At 37.8% G+C, this 20,192-nt stretch overlaps 1 protein-coding gene across 2 annotated transcripts in view; it reads left to right on the top strand.

The window, feature by feature from the left end:
* Ift80 (intraflagellar transport 80) overlaps positions 1–20,192 on the top strand; it is a 107,761-nt gene that overhangs the window by 63,455 nt on the left and 24,114 nt on the right. For both annotated transcript variants that reach the window (XM_076932498.1, XM_076932499.1), the window contains 5 exons: positions 2,609–2,727; positions 6,661–6,735; positions 11,423–11,586; positions 15,113–15,177; positions 19,500–19,635. In XM_076932498.1, the coding sequence (XP_076788613.1) occupies positions 2,609–2,727; positions 6,661–6,735; positions 11,423–11,586; positions 15,113–15,177; positions 19,500–19,635 (559 nt within the window). The remainder of the gene's footprint in view (positions 1–2,608; positions 2,728–6,660; positions 6,736–11,422; positions 11,587–15,112; positions 15,178–19,499; positions 19,636–20,192) is intronic.

Raw genomic sequence — 20,192 nt, 5'->3', positions numbered from 1 at the left:
TAATTAAGTGTAGCCCTGCATTGGACAGAATAATGGGCATGCCTTCCAATTTAGCACAGAAGAGATTTACCATGGCTGTAAAATTGTAAGAGCAATTACCATGTATTCTCAACTCGCTTTTATGGCTGAGGTGTTTGTTCCAGTCTGGTCTGCTCTGCCACATTTGCAGTCAGCTGGTTTCCCAGGAAGGCCTTGGTTCTACTGAAAGACTGCTTATATAGAGACTAAATTCAGGTACTCCGTGCATTCATTGATGCTGAGTGATCATGACTTTATAGATAGAAGTAAATCATGAGTTTATACTGAAAAGTCCTACTTCATGTTTAAGATTGTAGAGATTTTAATTTTTATTTGCTCTTCTTATTCTTAAAAGAAAGATTTGATTCTCAAAGTCATTAACTTCCTATATATAAGAAAGTTATTCATATAATGTTATTGAATTCTAATTGTAAACTAATGTAAACATCCTTCCATTTTTGGATAGAAGATAACATTCTAAACAAGCTGTTCTGTATCTTGTATTGCCACCCCTTTATAGTTCTGCATTTTGTTTTCCAGCTATCCAGCATGTGTGAATGCACTGTGCTTTACTCAAACTGCTGGCAGATGTTTAGGCTGTTTCTAGTCTTGCTGTTATTGATAGTGCTGTCGTTGTAAGCAGCCTGCACGGGTGGTGGTCTATAGTTTTGCTTATATATTTTTGAGATAGGATTTAGAACTGAGAATGCTGTAACTAAGAGTGCATGTGTGTGTACTTTTGCTGGCTCATGTCATGATGGTATTTAGGGAACAGATATGTGGCATGCTTGCCAAGCTATCAGGCTGCTTTATGGAATACCATAACCTGGTAGCTTGTAAACAACATTTTTTTCCCTTTATAGTTATGAAGTTCAAGACCAAGAAGCTAGTAGATTTAGTGTCCAAACAGGGTACACTCTGTCTCATAGATGGAACTGTCTTGCTGTCCTTACTTGAGAGTGCAAGGACCTCTGTTTTAAAGGCATACATTGATTTTCTGAGGATCCCACAACAGGAGTTGAGGGGGCTATAAACACTCAACACAGAAACTTGAAGCCATACTTAGAAGAGTGTGACTTCCTGTCCTTCTTTCATTGAATTGTTTACTAAAGGTTTGCATTATTAGGAAAAATGATACCATCTAGAGGAGGGTCTAAAGAGCGACTAGTCTGTGGGCATCATTGCATGGTTTTCCTGATTCTTCACTCCATGGTATGCCTGCTACCTTATGCGTCTTGATTTCACCCAGAGCTTAGAGAGCTTGACCCATCCACCCTCTTTCTTGATTTATTATAGTTTGTCCATTGACTTAAAAACTTTTGACCAACGTGACCAAATGCTAGAATCCTTGCAATCTTGTCTGTTCTAAACATTTGTAAGACTTTTTTTTTTCCCACAATGGAATTTTATTCAGCTGTAAGGAAAATGAAAGTATGAACTCTCCAGGAAAGTGAGTGGGGCTAGAAAATGCTCAGTGAGGTTAGTGCTGATGTCAGTGCTGCCCAGAGAGCATCTTTTCTAGTGGTTAGTGGTGACTGCACAGACGCAGAACTAATGAGTGTAGACAGGAGGTTAACTCCCAGAGGGATTGACCAACAAGACACCAGAAAGAGGAAAACAAGCATGGCCAAGTCAGCTCAAGCCCTTGAAAACGGGGTATAAGATGGTGGTGATGGACTGGTTGTGGGGACTCAGCTCAGGAACCCAATAACTGGGTGATCTAAAGGACAGTGGGTGCTAGTTGGTTCATGCAAACTGTCAGATTAAAGCAGTTTCAAGCCTCCTTCTATAGGAGATCATGCAGAGAGCAGGATTTCTCTCTTCCCCAGGAAGTGTTTTGAATTTCCCCTTTCCAGTTGCTTTTTTGAGGGGGGAGGTACAGGGGAACAAGGTTTTCCTATATAGCCCTGGCTGTCCTGGAACTTACCCTGTAGACCAGGCTGGCCTCTAACACAGAGATCTGCCTGTTTGTGCTTCCCAAGTGCTGGGGACAAAGGCCCGAGTCACCACCGCCCAGCTCCAGGTGTTCCTTAACCTTCTTCACTACCTGTTCTTACACATTCCATGTGCTTTCTCTCCTCTGAGCACTGTTCTTCTTTCCTGTACAGTCTTTACATTTATTTTATAAAACCAATATCTCCTCTACTTTTGAGTTTTAAGGCCATCATCTCTTTGTTTAGAACTTAAAATTTGAAGTAAAATCTAACGAAAAAAGAGCTATTCTTACTCCTTTGGATAGAAATCATATGGTCTCTTTCCAGCTTGTGTATGTCACCCGTCTCTGGCTGCATCTTGGTGTTGGAGCATTTTTAACTTCATCCCAGTCCTGCATCACTTAGTTTGGCATGAAGATGAGAAATCCTTATAGGTCTTTTCTATTTATTTCTAAGAGAACTTTTTTGTATCTGGATCTTCTCCGTTGATTTTTATACCAAAGTATATCATTTTATGCCTAGATGAACTAGATGAAAAAAATATATATATATAATTAAAAGCACATTGAATTTTTCATGCATACTAAAATTATACTAGCTTATCTTTTTAAAAGCATTGTTTCTTGATATTTCTTTCCCTGTGTTTTCTTGCTTAGGTTCGCAATGTTCTCAATGATGCTGTGGATTTGCTGGAGTTCCGGGACAGGGTCATTAAAGCGTCTCTGAACCATGCACACTTGGTTGTTTCTACGTCTCTTCAGTGCTATGTATTCTCGTAAGCATTGCATTTCCTGAAAGTCTAGAGGTTGTGTCAGTGATGAGAGATTTATTTTCAAGTTTTCATATCAACACAGTTTGGTTTAACCTTAACTTTCTCAAAACTATACTGATTAGCACCATGTTTCAGACCAGGAAATGAGACACCCCCCCCCCCCCAGCTATGTGCTATATGAAAATAGAGGTAATGAAGTTTGTGTGTCAAAGGTTAATGCTCACTTTTAAAACTGGAAACATCTTGTGTGATGTGGTTTCCTTACAGCCCTGAAGACTTTGGTAGAATCTTAACTCAAAGCCTAGGGCTTAGGGTAGCTGAGGAGCCAGCAGATTCACTGTAACACAGGATGGCTGGCAGGCTGGAAGAATTTAGTAAGGACATGGAATTATAGTAACTGTAAATACACTGATAACCTGGAATTGTCCAGGAAATGGGAAAATACATTCAGTGTCCTCTTTACTAGAATGGTAATTAATATACCAAGAACTTGCCTGGAAACTTAAAACACACTTGGTATTGCTGTGCTCACTAGCACTGTACAAGGAGCTTTCTGAAAGCAGCAGACCTGATTTGCAGTCTGTAATTATAATGATGTGAAGATTTCTACAGTGACCAGTGTTATCAGTGGGGTTTTGCTGAATGGGGAGAGGAGGTGCCGGATGGCAGTCAATGTGTACTAGTACAGCTATCTGCTACAATAGCGGGAAATAACCTGCAATGTGGATAATAAACTGGGGTAAATGAAGCTGAAGGGATGAGTCCTGAGCATTTCTTACCTTTCTTTTGAACATAATTTGCCTATAATAGTAAGTTTATATAATTTCATTTTTAGGCAGTGGCCATATATTTAATGGCTTCCAAAATTCTTATTTTAAGCAGTACAAGCCAGCTTTTATATCCTGCCATCTAAAGTATACAGAAAACTCAACAGACTACTTGTACCCTCAGGAGATTTTGTTAAGGACATTAAAAAATTGTGTTTGCTTTTATATGACAATATATTTATGGTTTAATCATTTATTAAATAAGGGGAAGAGACTGTTTGTTTGCCCAGTGCTTAGCTCAACATGTGGTAGTCACTTAGCAGGTATTTTGAATAAAGAAATGAATTGAAGCATACAAAGTATAGTATTGCATTGATATCCTAAGGCCCAGTAATTCATAATGTAACAATATTGAATTTTATTGACAATTGCTCTAGTTCCCATCTAATATGCATAAATTGTATAAATCTGCAACTAATCAGAATCTGCAGCTTGGTAGCAGCCATGTCAGGAGTCCTGAAGTAGGAGAGACAGCTGAGAGTGGAGAAAGGAGTGGCTCAATGTTACGTGAATTGTTAGCTTAGATGACAAGAAGGAAGAATATTGGTAATTTAGGAAACCTCAAAAAGATACTAAACTAAACAGCTGTGATATAGGGAAAGGCGTATAATGTAGAAGAAAAATGTCATTTAATGAGATGCACGTTTGACTGATTAATTTACATTGGGTTAAGGAAAATGAAAAGCTCTTCTGTTTAAATTTGTTTGTTTTGTAGATAATTATAACTTAGCTAAAGAGCTTAAGGTCACAGAGAATACAGAGAATAATTAAGTAAACTGACCCCAGGTTAAAGTTAAATATTTAACTTTATTACTAAAAGAAGAACTGAAGTTTGATTTTAACTTCCTAACTACTGTTGCCTCTTTATTTATAATATACAATTTAAAGAATAAACATGCAGTATACTTAATTTATAAAAAGAAATTCCAGAAAAAGAAAATAATACAGAAGAATGGCACATTTCATTCTTGCTAAATTTTTCAAATAAGTTTTAGAAACCCTTCTTGTTTTCAGTCTTATAGCTTAGGGAGTTTATATTTTCATGACATGTACATTATATCTCAATTGTGAGAAGTTACAGACATTTCTAAGAGGAGTTTTTCCTCTTTCTTTTTCAGTACTGGAGATTGCGTCTAGAGCCTCACACATGCTAGGCAAGCTCTCCACCCCTGAACTACATACTCATCCCTATGAGGCCATTTTTCAGAAGCCTCCCATAAATCACCACTTTTCTGATTAGCTCTCTAGGTAGAGAGTGGAGGTTAATTCTAACAACTAAGGAAGCATACTGGACGTTGGCCTAAAATACAAGCACACTTATCTGTATCAGACTCATTTCTGGCACTAATTTTGAGTAGCTATTACTAACAAAACCGCTACATTTTTTTTGTTGTTTTGCCTTGTGAATACATTTACTTACTGGAGGAGATATCAAACTCAGCTAGCCAGCATTTAACTGTACACCAGTATACCTACTCTCTGCAACCTTTCTCTTCTTCTATCTTCTAGATGTGAAAATGAAGCTGAATCTCTTTAAGGAATCAGGGAGGGTGTTGGGGCGATGGATTGGTGGGGAAGAGAGCTTCCCGTGCAAGCATGAGAATCTGAGTTCAAATTTCTAGCACCCAAGTAAAAAGTTGTACATAGCTGCACATACCTGTATTAGAGGGTAGAGGCATGCAGGTCCTGGGAGCTAACCCTGGCCAGCCAGCCTTGTGCTGGAATGGTGAGCTTCTGCTTCAGTGAGAGACCCTTCTTATCTGTAAGGTGGAAGGGTGCACAGGAGTGTACAGCTGCATGCTATGTGCACATATGCACATACATGTATATACACACAATAAAAGAATAAGTGATACATGCCTATAACCCCAACACTTGGAAGGTGGAGATAGAAGGACCAGGATTCTAAGGCCATCAACACCTATATAGCTAGTTCAAGACCAGCCTAGAACTCTACTAGACAGCAAGATTGTCTTGGCTAGTTCAAGATTGTGTCTCAAAAACTCAGAATCGGCTCTAAGTTATTGGGAATAATAAGTCATTTAAACTGTGAAACAACTTCAGTTGTAGAAGTTTCTTCACTTGCCCCAGTTTTGTTTTGTTTTTGGCTTTTTAAGGCAGACTGTTTCTCTAATCCAAGCTGGCCTAGTTCTCACTGTGTAGCCCGAGTTGACCTTGAGCTGAGAGTCATCCCCCTGCCTCGGACTGCTGAGTGCTAGGATTACTAGCCACCATGTCTGCCTTTCTCCTAGTTCTTTGAATTGTGTTGTTGTATTAAAAATAAGAGGAATTATGTGTGCTACTACTTGTCACTTTATTGAGTAATCGTGGTCATAGCTTACATTTTTAGAGCACTTTACAGAAATAATGTTTTAATCCAACATAAACACTGGGAGATCTATAGGAAAAATAATTATGTTGAACATGTTATATTGTTTTTTTTTGTTGTTGTTTTTGTTTTAAGTAGGGTCTCACTATGCAGATTTGGCTGACCTAGAACTCACTATGCAGACCAGGCTGGCCTCAGACTCAGAGAGTCACTGACTCTACCTCTTGAGTGTTAGATTAAAGGTGTGTGCACCATGCCTGGTGCCATCATGCTATTACTACATTCTTTGTCAAACACTTAAATGGCTCTTCATCATCCTCTATGAACACTGACTTTATGGAAGCTAAGCTTGCTAAAGTCACATGGCTGGAGATGTCATAGCCCAATATTTAATCCAGATTTGCCTAATCCATCTTCAGGATGCTATGCTGCTATTGTTTTTCAGATGAGAAATGTTAGATGGCCTGCCCAAATGCTGAGCTAATAAACATCCAAGAAGGACTTATCCTTAGGATTTCTAAATTCATGTATGACATTCTCCAGGGAGCACTTATTACTGCTGTGTAATAGTTGCTGGAGACACAGAATCTCTGCTCTTTACTTGAGGATACAGACATGTGAATGAATAATTTTAGAGTAATGTGTTAAAAGTGCTTTAATAGAAATACATACGTGATAATTTGTGAAATTAAACTTCTATTTAAGATGAGTAACTGCTTGTTTATTAAAATGTGTTTAATATTTGAAATGCTAATACAATTCATTTTATTCATCTTTTAGTACGAAGAACTGGAATACACCACTTATATTTGATCTCAAAGAAGGAACTGTTAGTTTAATTCTGCAGGCAGAAAGGTAATTTGTTTATATTTTAACTATTGGATTTAAGGTTAAGATGGCTCCTGTAGTAATAAAATGCTCTTTAAAACATCTCACAAGGGCGGGAGAGATGAGAGAGGACCCAGAGGACCCGGGATCAGTTCCCAGCATCCCACATGGTGGCTCACAGCCTTTTATAACTTGTTCCAGGGGATCCAGTGCCCTCTTATGGCTTCCATGGGAACTGCATGCATGTCACACATACATGCAGGCAAAACACACACTTACGTAAGATAAAAATAAATCTTTGTTTTTCAGTTTTTACAAAATGAATCAGTAGTCACTTGGAATCAGTCTTTTTCTATTATGTATTTAATAATTTTTAAAAAGTAGATCAGGGAAATTAAATGTTTTATTTTCAGAATTTCTTTATATTCTTACATAGATGTTGAAGGTAACATGTGGGTCGTGTATATATATAAAATTAAAACCAAGAAATTTGTTAGGTTAGTAGCTTTAAATGTTAGAAAAGCTCAGTACTAGTAGCATTAGCGCAACAACGTGAGAGAATGACAGTCAACAGGAAAAGAAGTTTGCTCCCTGTGTTCTGCTTGTTGCTTTTTCTTTCCACTTCTATTCGGATTTAGTTTATCCTAAGTTTGTATCGACATAAAGAGTGTTGTATGTGAAGATTGAATGGTGAGCAGTGGTTCAGCGTTGCTCCACTGTCCCTCCTCCCTCTCCTCCTTTTCCTTCCTGGCACCAGAGACAGAACCCAGACTTTGTATGTGCTCGGTACATACTTTAGACTGAGCTATACCCCTAGCTCTACTTTCATTTTTAAATATTGGTTGAAACTCATCGATTTCATGAGCCTACTGCTAGGCTATGGTCTGAAAATTGAAAAGTAGTTTTTTTTTTTTTTTTTTAAATGTAGTTTTTTTTCTTCCTGGCAAGTTCTTTAGTAATACAGGACTGAAAAACCCTGGGTGATATGTTTGAGCACATTAGGACTAGCTGTTACTTCAGAAGCCACAATTTAAAAAATAAAATCTGATAATCAATGTATTAAGGACAGTGATCCCCTTCTGATCAGACTTAAAAAAGCTACTCCAATAACTTCTCTGCAGTTTGATTAGGGCCAGGTGTAGAAAAGCTACCCAGTAAGACTTAATGAAGTGTGGAAATGTAGGTGTTTCTGTAAGGAAACCAGAACGGAACCAAAGCTAATGGGCACTAGTGGCTAGGGCAGTCACAGGTGGAGAAAGCCGAAGGCACAGAGCAGGGGCAAAGTCCTGCCATTCTTCTGAGCACCAACAGACTGTCATTTAATTGCCGAGGAACATGGTCATCATAATGGTGATCCCGGGTAATCAAGGAAATGTAGCATCAGACTTTGTCATCTATTTAATGAAATGAAACATGCTTTACTTGTATCAAAATTTTGCCTTTAAAAGGTAAGAGGTCAGCTATCTAAAGGCCCTATTTCTCAAATGTCTTTTATTTCAAATAAATGTATATATTATTTATAAGTTTATTGAGTATGTTCATAGTTTAAGTGTATATTGATGACATAAATAATTATATAAGAGATAATTTAGTCTCTGCCTGCCTCTGATCTTATTTCTATAGTCAGACCTTTACCCATCGAAACAGTATTTCCTCATGAGAAGTTTAAAAGCTGATGTCTTATTTATAATAAGACACGCTTGCAGTGCTGAGTGTGGTGGCATTTGTGTGCATGTGTGTGCACATGTGCAGGTATACATGCATGTGTGTAGGCCAGAGATCACCAGTGGGTGTCTTCCTCCATTGCTATGCTTGTCTGTCTATTTGTGTGTGTGTGTAAGGGTGTATATGTGGGAATAGGTATGTTATGTGTACATATTCGTGTACATGTGCACATTTGTATGCATGAAGACCTGTCATCATCATCTAATGTTCTCTACCATACCTTTTTTATTTCTTCTTTTGAGGTCATAATATAATTACATCATTTCTCCCTTCTCTTTCCTTCCTCCAGATCCCTCCCATATGTTTCTCCTTGCTCTTTCTCAAACCTATTGCCTATTTCATTCATTGTTGGTGTGTGTGTGAGTGTGTGTTTATATAATGTTACTTGTATGCATAGTTTGAGGACTGATCATCTGATATTGGATAACCAATTGCTGTGCTTTTCCTTGAGGAAGACTATTTCTCCTTAGTTACCTGCGGTTGCTTGTGTAAGGTTGAGGCCTCCTGGGCTTTCCTGTACCATATTGAGATAGAGTCTCTCACTGATCTGGAGCTTCCCAATTTGGCTAGGCTGCCTGGCCAGGGAGCTCTAGGCACTCATATCTTCACCTCCGCGGTGTTGGGATTACGGGAGCACACTGCCGTGCCCAGCATTTTATGTGCCAAGGATCTGAACTTAGGTCCTCATGCTTGTGAGATGAACACTTTACCAACAGCCATCTTCCCAGCCCCCACTTCGCCAATCCTCCATATTACTGTCTGGGTTCTTGGAGTCCTTTTCAGAGAGTTCTAGCCTATGACTATATTTTAATGTAATTTTCCTATGCTTGTATAATAGTTTCAGAGTGACAGGGCTCACACTGAGGAGTTTGGTCTATTTGGACTGATTTTTGTACAGTGTAAAAACAAAGAAACAAAGTGCTTTCAGTAATGACAAAAAAAAAAAAAGACTATTTTTTTTCTTGTTTGGTTTTTGGTTTTGGTTTTTAGAGGCAGAGTTTTTCTATGCTCTCTTGGCTGTCTTGGAACTCACTCTGTAGACCAGGCTGGCCTTGAGATCCACCTGCCTCTGCCTCCCGAGTGCTGGAATTAAAGGCGTGTGTTACTACTGCCCAGCAAGAAAGAATATATTAATGATGTGTCACTTTGTCAAAATTGGGAAATGCCATTTTTTATACTGTGTGGCCATACACTAATCCATAAGGACTAAATACTTCAATTAAATAAACTCCTATCCTTAAGTATTAGAGTATGCACTTTTTTTTATTCATTAGAAATACAAATATAGTTGTAGTATACATCCATCAATTTCATTTTAAAAGGTATATGCTTTTTGATCCTGAATTTATGCTTCTAGAAAGTATCAGGAAAAAGTATCACTATCTAGAAAGTGACAGGGCTCACTCCTCAGTGTGAGCCCTGTCACTTTGAAACTATTATACAAGCATAGGAAAAGTATATTAAGATATAGTCATAGGCTAGAACTCTCTGAAAAGGACTCCAAGAACCCAGACAGTAATATGGAGGATTGGCGAAGTGGGGCTGGGAAGATGGCTGTTGGTAAAGTGTTCATATATTTTAAAATAAGTAGACAGAGATGAATGTACATTGAAGACACTTTTTAAAGCAGTGAATAAGAGCCAGACATGCACTTGTGTTTAATCTCAGCACTTTTGAGACAAAGGCACATGAATCTCTGTGAGTTTGAGGCCAACCTGATCTACACAGAATGTTCAAGATAGTCAGGGGTACATAGAAAGACCCTGTCTCTCATCTGTTCTCCTGATCCCCCCCCCAAAAACAACAATGAATAATTTGAAATAAAATGTCCATCAAAAGTAAGTTAGGGGTGGTAGAGATTGCTTCCTGGACAAAACGCTTGTCACACAAATGTGAGGATCAGAGTTTAGACCCCAGGTGAGCTGAGTGCAGTAGTGGCCATCTTCCTGTGGTGAGTGGGAGCTAGAGATAGGAGAACCTCTAAGGTTTGTAGGTCAGCTAACCTGGTGTATGGAGCTGTATAGAACAAAGAATTCCTTTTTTAAACAAAGGTAAAAGACAAGGGCTAACACCTGAGATTGCCTTGTCACACACACATATGGTGAGCTTTATAGTTCTTGCATGCCTGCATGCATACACAGGCACACATGTTCACACATGTGCACACACAGAGTGAGCTAATAGCTCTGCAAATGGCTCGCTGATAGAGCATTTGTCTCACATATAGAGAGCCAGGTTCAATACCCAAACATGAAAAAATTGGTTAAAATTTTTGCTGTATTCATCCCTTATTTGCTGTCAGTATCTATGTTAGGTAGAGATCTATTTTGAATTGATTTTTGTACAGAGACATCTTTGTTTTCCTTTTTATTGTTTATAATATGTGTGAATTTTCAAAGAAAAAATATATTGGCCATAAAATGTTTAAGAGAATATTAACACAAGGATCCTAGAGCCTTGAATACACATGGATGCCCATTGCAAACATTTATGAGTGTTTAGATATGGGTGTGTACTGATGATCACTTCATCATTTTAAAATCAGAAGCATCTCACTTTAATAAATGCTGGCACTGAAGTTAATTTTTGAGTCATTTTTGGTTTTGGCTTTAACAGATCTGTGATTCTGAAACACATATCAGTACTATTTCATGGAGCAAACAGCATTTTATATTAACATCCATGACTGGAAAACTGGAAGGTTTTCTAATTGCCTTTGTATGGGGTTTTCTTCCTAGAAAAAGTGATTAGTTGAGGGCATAATGTAAATGACATCAAAATCTGAGAACACAGGCTTGAGATTTTGACATTGTCATTTCACTCCCCTACTTCTAAGGCAAAACAAAACAGTCACTTTCAAATATTTAAAGATTTCAGTATCTATATACTTATACTTAGGATTTAGATGTTTTCTCCCAAGGGTAAACTCAATACAGAAATGAGAATGTTGTATCTTCCTATTTTATAAAAAAAACCTTTATTTTTTTAGACATTTTCTTCTGGTGGATGGTGGTGGTATCTACCTGCACTCGTATGAAGGCCGTTTCATTTCTTCTCCAAAGTTTCCTGGCATGAGAACTGACATCCTGAACGCTCAGACCGTGTCTCTGAGCAATGACACAATAGCGATAAAAGACAAAGCTGATGAGAAAAGTAAGTTTGTCGTTATGTGATGTTTCATGTAAAATTTCAGGCAGTTTATAATGCTATGGAATTTCCATGAGCTTTCATTTCTTCATCTCTTAATATATTAACATTATGTAGAAAAATTATGAATTCCCTGATTTCTTTTAAACATGAGCTAAATGACTAAAATCGTCATACTGATAGAACTAATGTATGTTGTCGCTACATCCAAGGCCAGTGGTAAATAAGTAACTCTGTATGTATTCACCACAGAATTTCATTTCAGGATTATGATTCTAAAATATGTATCAATTCTTAAGTTTTTAAACCTCTTTGATACTGCCTTTGTATTCATTTATTAATATGTAAATATTGTTCTTTATTGTGCCATTTATTTTGTTTATATATTTTTCAACTAATACTTTAAGTTAATAAAGTAAAAGGAAGGTATGAATAATTTAAATTTTGAATGTAAAAATCTAGGATATATATATATATATATATATATATATATATATATATATATATTGGTCAAAATGAAGTCAGTGAACACATGTATAATCAACGTTTGGCTAATGTCACGTGCTCTGAAGCAATTGATCCAGAGTGGAGGATGGCAATGTGGGCACACTAACTTACAGAACAAATAGAAGGACCCTGGGGTGGGAGTGATTGACAGGTTAAAGGGACTACAGAAGGCTACATTCTGGGTCAGCATGAACCAAGCAGGAGAGGAGGACAGAGAGGTAGGCAGGACCCAGTCTCCTTCATGCTAGGCAAATGCCCACCACTGAGCCACACCCAGCCCATGTACTACCCTAATCCATGATAACACTCTACATGAAGCCTCTCCTCTCAAGCTGTTAACTAGTTAACTGTAGGTGCAGTGTTGAACTGAAGACCTTTAGACCATGCTCATCTTACATTACTGAGGTTTTACATCATTTCTCTCTCCTGCTCTGGAAACCACTATCCTGCTATCTGCTTCTGTAAGAGTCATTATTTTAGGCACCTTACAAAGGTAGAGTTGTACAACATTTGTCTTTTGGAGCCTACCTTATTTCACCTAGCCTGTCTCCCAGATGTGCAGGGCTTTTTTTTTTTTTTTTTTTTTTTTTTCTGTCTTTGATTCTTAAGGCTAAATGATATCTTTGAGAAACAGAGAGAGAGGAGAGAGGGAGATGGAGGGAGAGGGACTATCTGCTCCCCCCCCCCCATCATACACACACACACACACACACACACACACACATACACAATGTTTTTTTGTCTACTGAGCACACTGACTATGCACGTTTTGGCTGTTGTAAGTAATGATGCAATGACTATGAGACTGCTAACATGAGATCCTGGTGCCAGTGCTTCCCACGAGTGGAATGGTTCCTCGGTCACGTGGAGTTCCATTTGTAACTTTTTGGTGTCCCTCTGTGCTGTTTTCCATGGTAGCAACAGCATTTTGCACCACTACTAACAGCAAGCAGTGAGTAAATATTCTAATTTCCATTTTTCTCACATTCACTGACATGTTAGTTAATTTGTTTGTTTGTTTATTGTGACTTTGAAATAGCCATTCTAATAGATATGAGACAATACAGTAGTTTGGAGTAGTGAAACATTGCAATTTTCTAAACTTGTCAATTGTCTATACTTATCAGCCCTATAAATGCCCCCATCTTAAAAGTAACTTCTGGGGGTCTGAGAGCTGGCTCAGCGGTTAAGAGCACTGACTGCACTTCCAAAGGTCCTGAGTTCAAATCCCAGCAACCACATGGAGGCTCACAACTATTTGTAGTGGGATCTGATGCCCTCTTTTGGTATGTCTGAAGACAGCTACAGTGTCCTCATAGAAAGAAAGAAAAAAGAAAGAAAGAAAGAAAGAAAGAAAGAAAGAAAGAAAGAAAGAAAGAAAGAAAGAAAGAAAGAACGAACCTCCTGGTTATCTAGGGAAGTTATTTAATGTTGACACATCTTCCAGATTCATCATAGGAGCTAGTTCTTCTAACTAGCATTTAGGAAAATAAATCATTGATAACAGCTTTCAAAAAGAAAACTACCCAAGAAATAATTCTAAAATAGTCACCTGATAGACAGTAAATATTTTATAAATTTCATCTTATTTACACATGAGTTAGCTTTCTCTACCTGAGAGACGCAATTACAAGAAGAGAGGTTTGTTTGTATTCACAGTATCAGGTTTCAGTCCATGGTGAGGCAAGTGAGAACAGTGTGGGAGGAACACATGGTAGGGCAGAGCTGCTCTTCTCCTGGTGTCTGGAAGCTGAGAAAGAGAAGAGTGTTAGGGTCTCACTCTCCTTCCAGAGGTACACCCATAATACCTGGCTTTCTTGATTAGACTCCAGCACCTCCTCTCTGGCATAGCAGGCTGCAAACAAACTCCAATGCATTGCTTTGTGGAGACACTTATGATCCAAACTATAATAGCTGATCTCTTTTTGTCTCTATGTTAATTCTAAAAATTAAAGGTTCACTAGAAATATGGCAGGCACCTGCCTTCAAGAGTTCAAGGAAATTCTTGGGCTGAGAACTAGTTGAGCTCCCAAAGCAAGTGTCTAAAACAAATATAAGTTGCTTATGGCCTCCCCATCATTCTGGGGCAAGCCAGCAGATACTCTAAAGGTGTGAGTTGAATATTTTACAAGGCCATCAATTTGTAATAACATTAATGATTTATGAAGAATCTCAATTATTGACAATCCATTTTCTCCCAAACATGGTATACTACAATTTTGTTCAAACTCTGAATATTCAGAATTCTTACACCCCACAAAGTTGAGGGTACTCTTTCTGAGATTGCTATCACTTTCCATATCAGCTGCTTACTCTTTGAGCTGTGCTTTGAGGGTTTATTACATGGCATGGCCAGTTAAATCATTGGCCACTCATTTGAACTCAATCTCTAGGTCCCTTCTTATCAACAGAAGTCAGAGACCTAAAAGCTCCATCCTATTAGCTGTTGCTTGGGCTATCTGATTGTGAACCCTTATCTATAGTAAAGAAAGTACCAGTGAACCTGTTGTTCTCACTAACATAGCAAAAAAACTCCTGTTATTGCAGAAATGTTGAGGGGTTTTGAGGCTCCCAGCCGAGAATCCAGGATAAATTATTTATTATACCACATGAGTGTATAATAGAAACAGCATGCTGTATATTGTCTGGTATCATAAAAATGGGTTTTTAATGCATGTTTTCTTTTGTGAAAATGATTGTTATATAGAACTAAATTAGAGATAACGAGAATTTAAGTTTGTATCCACATTTGGATTTGCCATTGATGAATCCATGAACCTTTTCCTTAACCATTAGTAACAGGAAAAAAATTAGTTGTACTATTTTCATAAAAAATATAACCTCATTAATAATTAGAAATTTGATGTTGGTTTTCTGGGCTGATAGAGGTTCTATGGTCCATAAAGTTAAGTAATACCTCCTAAGAATTATGATAGCTTCATTGAAATTTACCGACAATGGTTCTAATGTAACTTATCAGTGCTCTACTGGTTTTTGTCTTTTTTTTTTTTTTTTTTTAATATAGTAATCTTCCTCTTTGAAGCATCAACTGGAAAACCCTTAGGGGATGGGAAGCTTCTTTCTCATAAGGTAATAAACATTTGCTGTGTTTAGTATAAATGACCACTGTTTAGTTTATTTCTTTTTAGAATAATAGTTATCCCTTTAGGAAGAAAACAGACTAATTTAATATTTAAAAATAAGTGTATACCTTCCATAGTATAGCTTAAGACTAAGGACAGGGAAATTCTGAAATAGGGTCTGTGAGGGCAGGTGAAGTGAATGAGACGCTGTGGTGTGTGTATGTGTGTATGTGTCTGTGTGTGTGTATGTGTGTGTGTGTGTGTGTGTGTGTGTGTGTGTTTGCAGGCACACACGTGCTGACCAGGTGAAGTGAATGAGATGCTGTGGTGTGTGTATGTGTGTGTGTGTGTCTGTGTGTGTGTATATGTGTGTGTGGGTTTGTGTGTATGTGTGTGTGTGTGTGTGTTTACAGGCATGCACGTGCTGACCAGGTGAAGTGAATGGGATGCTGTGGTGTGTGTCTGTTGACCAGACTTGTCCTGCTTTCCAATATCATGTTCTATTTTACTAAACTTGTAGATAAAAGTGTCTTTATAAATTTGTAGTAAATTTCTTACTGAGCTGTCCTTAAACAGCATTTTCTTTAGATTTTAAGACTGTAGCTCAACAACTATATTATAGGGGGAAATTATTCTCTATAAAAGTACAAAGCGCTCCCAATTGTAAAGTGTGTGTGTTGGTTTTGGGTTTTAGTCTTAAAAAGCAGCACCTTGCACTAAAGGTCTCCTTTTAAACACGTGGTACGTGAGACTGGAGGGATGCTTTTAGCATTATTTAGTAATTCCAATGAATTGCTTTTTTAAGTTGTATTTTCCCCTCAGTCAGTATTTGTTTTACATTAAATAATGTATAAGTTCATATAAATCAGAAATGTAAAACACATTAAAATATATTTTTTAAAAAAGTCTCCCTACCACACCAGTTTTCAGTATTCTGCCTGAGAAGTACCACAGTTACTAACATCTTCTATGTCTTTGCAGAGACTTGACTTGTAAACAGCACTGACATGTCTTCTTTCCCTCTGCTTACACCAAAGTGCAGCACACAGATCTGCACTTTACTTTCTTTCACAGAACAGCACTTTTGGAGGTTTTTCCACACCTATAAATATGTTCTTTTCCTCTCCCGGCCATCATCATATAATAAATAATGAAGCATCATCTGGCAGCATTGGTTTGTTTAACCTGCTCCATTGGTGGGTGTCTAAGCTTCCAGTGTAGCTGGCCACCATGATGCACATCTGTCACCCCAACATGGCTATGTTGAAGGAGGGTCACAAGCTAAAGGCTGGCTTGGGCTAATGAGACCCTTCAAGACACACAGGAAAGGGTCTGGTGTTCTCCACAATGGCCTTGCATGCGGTCTGTTATCACTGTGCCGTTAATTCTAAATTACATCTAAGGATCTGAGCATTTGTGATTTTTAAGAACCATTGTCTTTCAAAGAGGTTGCGTTAGTTTACCTTCCCACTAGAAGATAATGAGATGGTAAACTGTTGATCATCATTTAAATCAGTACTATATAAGCAGAACTTTTCCTTCTCAGTAGAATTAAGTATATAAAATAAGTAATTTTCTCAGCTATAATCATTTTTTGTAAGAAAGGTAAAAATAAGAATAATTTAATAATATTGAATAAATATTTTAGTGTGGCAACTTTTTCTACTAGAGCACATATCCTAAGTGTAAGAATGTATAGTTTCATAGTTATAAGAATGGAGGTAATTTCTTCTACATCTCCTAACTTACTCAGTGTATGTGGATATAACATGAGAAATGTTAAGTTTTACATTCTACTACTTGCGCTATGGGTTAAGTTTAATGTTCACAAGAGGCTATGGCAGGAAGATTACTACGAGTTTGAGGCCAGCCTGGGCTGCATTCCTAGTATTGGGCCAGGAAAGTTATGTAGAAAAATCCTGTCTCACAAAACAAAATAAAAACCAAAGTAAGCAATAACAACAAAAATAATGTCTTATATTCTATACAATAATAATTTATCCCATCAATTTGAAGAAACCCAAACTGAAGCACTGTATTCACTGTAATAACAGAGTTCACAGTATAACTCAAGTTTGGTGTATTTGGCTTTTACTTACTGTGTAACTGAGGATGACCTGATCCTCTGTCTCTACCTCTCAAGTGCTAGGATTGCAGGCATATGCCACTACACCTAAATTAAGTCTGTGCATTATTAGATGATTATCAGTCCATAACAAGGGAGAAACTTTGAATGAATACACACTGCTTTCATGTCCCACTGCAAAGAGTGACTCAGGAGGACTAGAACAGAAGGAGAGAGTGGGCTGAACAGGGGGAGGGAGAGCTGTGCTGTGTGGAGAGGATTCTGTGCAGACACACATCATTACTGTCCATGTCTGACTTTAACCTTCCTAAAAACCAGAACCATCTGTGTAACTAGTTCTAATATTACACCAACACTAGCTTCTTTTGCTGGTGATGACAAACACTCCTTTAAAAGATTTATTTACTTATTTGTATGTGGATGTGTGTTTGCATGCACACATAAACAGAGGCCAAAAGAGGGTGCCAGGTTTCCTTTTCTATAATTCCACACCTATTTCTTTGAGAAAGGGTCCTTTTATGAACCTGGACCTTGAATTTTCTTTGCTAAACCAGAAGCCCCAGAGACCCTTCTGTGTCCACCCTGTCTCAGAGCTGGGATTAAAGCATATACCAGGTGTCTGGCTTGTCATGCAGGTGCTGAGATCTGAACTCTGGTCCTCATGTTTGCACAGCAAGCACTCGTAGCCACTGAACCATCTTTCCAGGCCAGCAAATATGCCTTTAATTGTAAAGATAACTTAATTGAAATATTTGTATTTTATAACAGTAGAATCATAGTGCTTTAATATTCATAAAACAAGAATGATTTTTTTCTTTAAAATATAAATTATATTTTAGAGGGGCTCCCTTTTAAAAATATAAAATAGAAAAACTGGTCCACAAATTTGTATAAAGGTATATGTGTATCTTTTATTTTAAAAGGTATTATGCATATAATCCTAGACAGAATATAATTATGATGCTTTTTGAGTTCAGAGATCCTAGCCAAGTCTTCAGACATAGTAGGCAGCATACGAATCACTCATGGATCAAACATAAATGAACCTATACCATGAGTTTTAAGAAATTTCATCTTAGTAGCTAATATAATAAATTAGCTTAATATTTCAGAAATATTCTATTGTTGCATAAAAGCAGAGATCTTGGAGCTAGAAGTCTACGCTGTAAATTCTGGACTTGTTTGGTATTTGCTTTCCCTGACCCTGCCCACCCACCCCCCCCCCCCCCGCCACAAAAAAAGAAAAAACAACAACAACAACAACAAAAAACCAAACCACTGAATGCCCATGGGTCTCATTTGAAAAATATAATACTTTCACCATGTTTTATTTATGTTTCACAGAAAACAACATGAAGAAAATTGTAAATTTTAATGTTCTAGAAACATGAGATACTCCCATGTGTTTCTAAAGTTTACTTAACAAATCTTTAAAATATAGGTGTTAGTCTATTCAGGATAAATTTTATAAGAAAGCATTTCATTAATGTAGACCTCTCATGTGATACTGAGCCCTTTTCCTCTTTTGATTCTGTCAGCTAAGGACAGGATACAGGGCAGTGGCTCTCACTTTTCATGATGTTTTAAGGAATCTTGGGTTGCCAGCAAAGTAACTACAGTTTAGCTCTCTTTTTTTTTTTTTTGGTTTTTCAAGACAGGGTTTCTCTGCGTAGTCCTGGCTGTCCTAGAACTCACTCTGTAGACCAGGCTGGCCTCGAACTCAGAAATCCACCTGCCTCTGCCTCCCAAGTGCTGGGATTAAAGGTGTGCACCACCACTGCCCGGCAGTGCTGCTCTTGAATTCTTAATTATTACCAATTTAAAATTACTGAAGAAGGGGTAATCCTGTCTGGGAACCTCTCCCATTCTTGGAGTTATCTCTCACTCTTCTTTGAATCTGGGTCCCATAGGCTTAAAAAATTAATGAAATAAGTTAATGAGGACATTTTATTATTACAAGTGGGTAATTGACATTTAATTAACTTTCGTTGTTGTTTTGTTCTGTGGGTTTTTTTTTTCTTTGTTTTGTTTTTCTTCCTGCCCAATAAAGGATTTTGCACTGTCGCCCAGCCTAGCCTCATCATCCTCTGCCTCTGGCTCCGGAGTGCCAGGAGTATAGGTGTATGCCACCACAGTTGGTTTAATGGACCCTTAAGAACAGAAATGTGCTGATAACAAATTAAAGTGAGCATATGCCAGGCAGTAAAATGGAATTAATACTTGCATACTTTTTGAAATTTTAGAATGAAATCTCAGAAATTGCTCTGGATCAAAAAGGACTTACGAATGACAGAAAAATTGCTTTCATTGATAAGAACAGAGATCTCTACATCACCTCCGTGAAACGATTTGGGAAAGAAGAGCAGATTATCAAACTTGGTAAAACGATTTCCCTGTGCTTGAAATTGTAACTGTTGTCCATTTTCTTAGAAGATCTGCCGTGCACTAAGCAGCTTTAATGTTTGAATGAATGAGTTTTAGGCCCACATTTCTTCACTACTTTGACACTCAATTTCAATAGCAAATTTGAACTCTGTGGCTAAATCAGCACAGAAACACCTGTTGATCAAAACCAGAATGGGTCTAGGGAGAATATTCAAGTATTTTCACTTTTCATAGTTTTTACACCTGTTCACTTGTTATACAAACAGAAAGTAGAGACATAGCTGTAACGGCCAAGCTGCCCCACGTTGGGCACCAAACTGTAATGGCCCGCTCTGTTCTGCAGGGCTGGGTCTAGTGAGAGAGAGTGTGGGGCAGGCAACGGGAAGAATGGAGACAAGACAGAGGGTCTGATCAAGTCTCAAATCTCTTTTATTGTGTCTCTCTCTCCTTTATTCCCTCTCTCATTGTGTCCTCTTGTATTCTTCTATTGAAGGGAAATCTGGGGTATTTATAGGCTTTTGCCATGTGCCTTGTAGGTGCGTGGATATCAC

Source organism: Arvicanthis niloticus, chromosome 4, assembly GCF_011762505.2.
Source record: "Arvicanthis niloticus isolate mArvNil1 chromosome 4, mArvNil1.pat.X, whole genome shotgun sequence".
In the NCBI taxonomy this organism is placed as follows: Eukaryota; Metazoa; Chordata; class Mammalia; order Rodentia; family Muridae; genus Arvicanthis; species Arvicanthis niloticus.
This window is presented reverse-complemented; position numbering and strand designations above follow the sequence as displayed.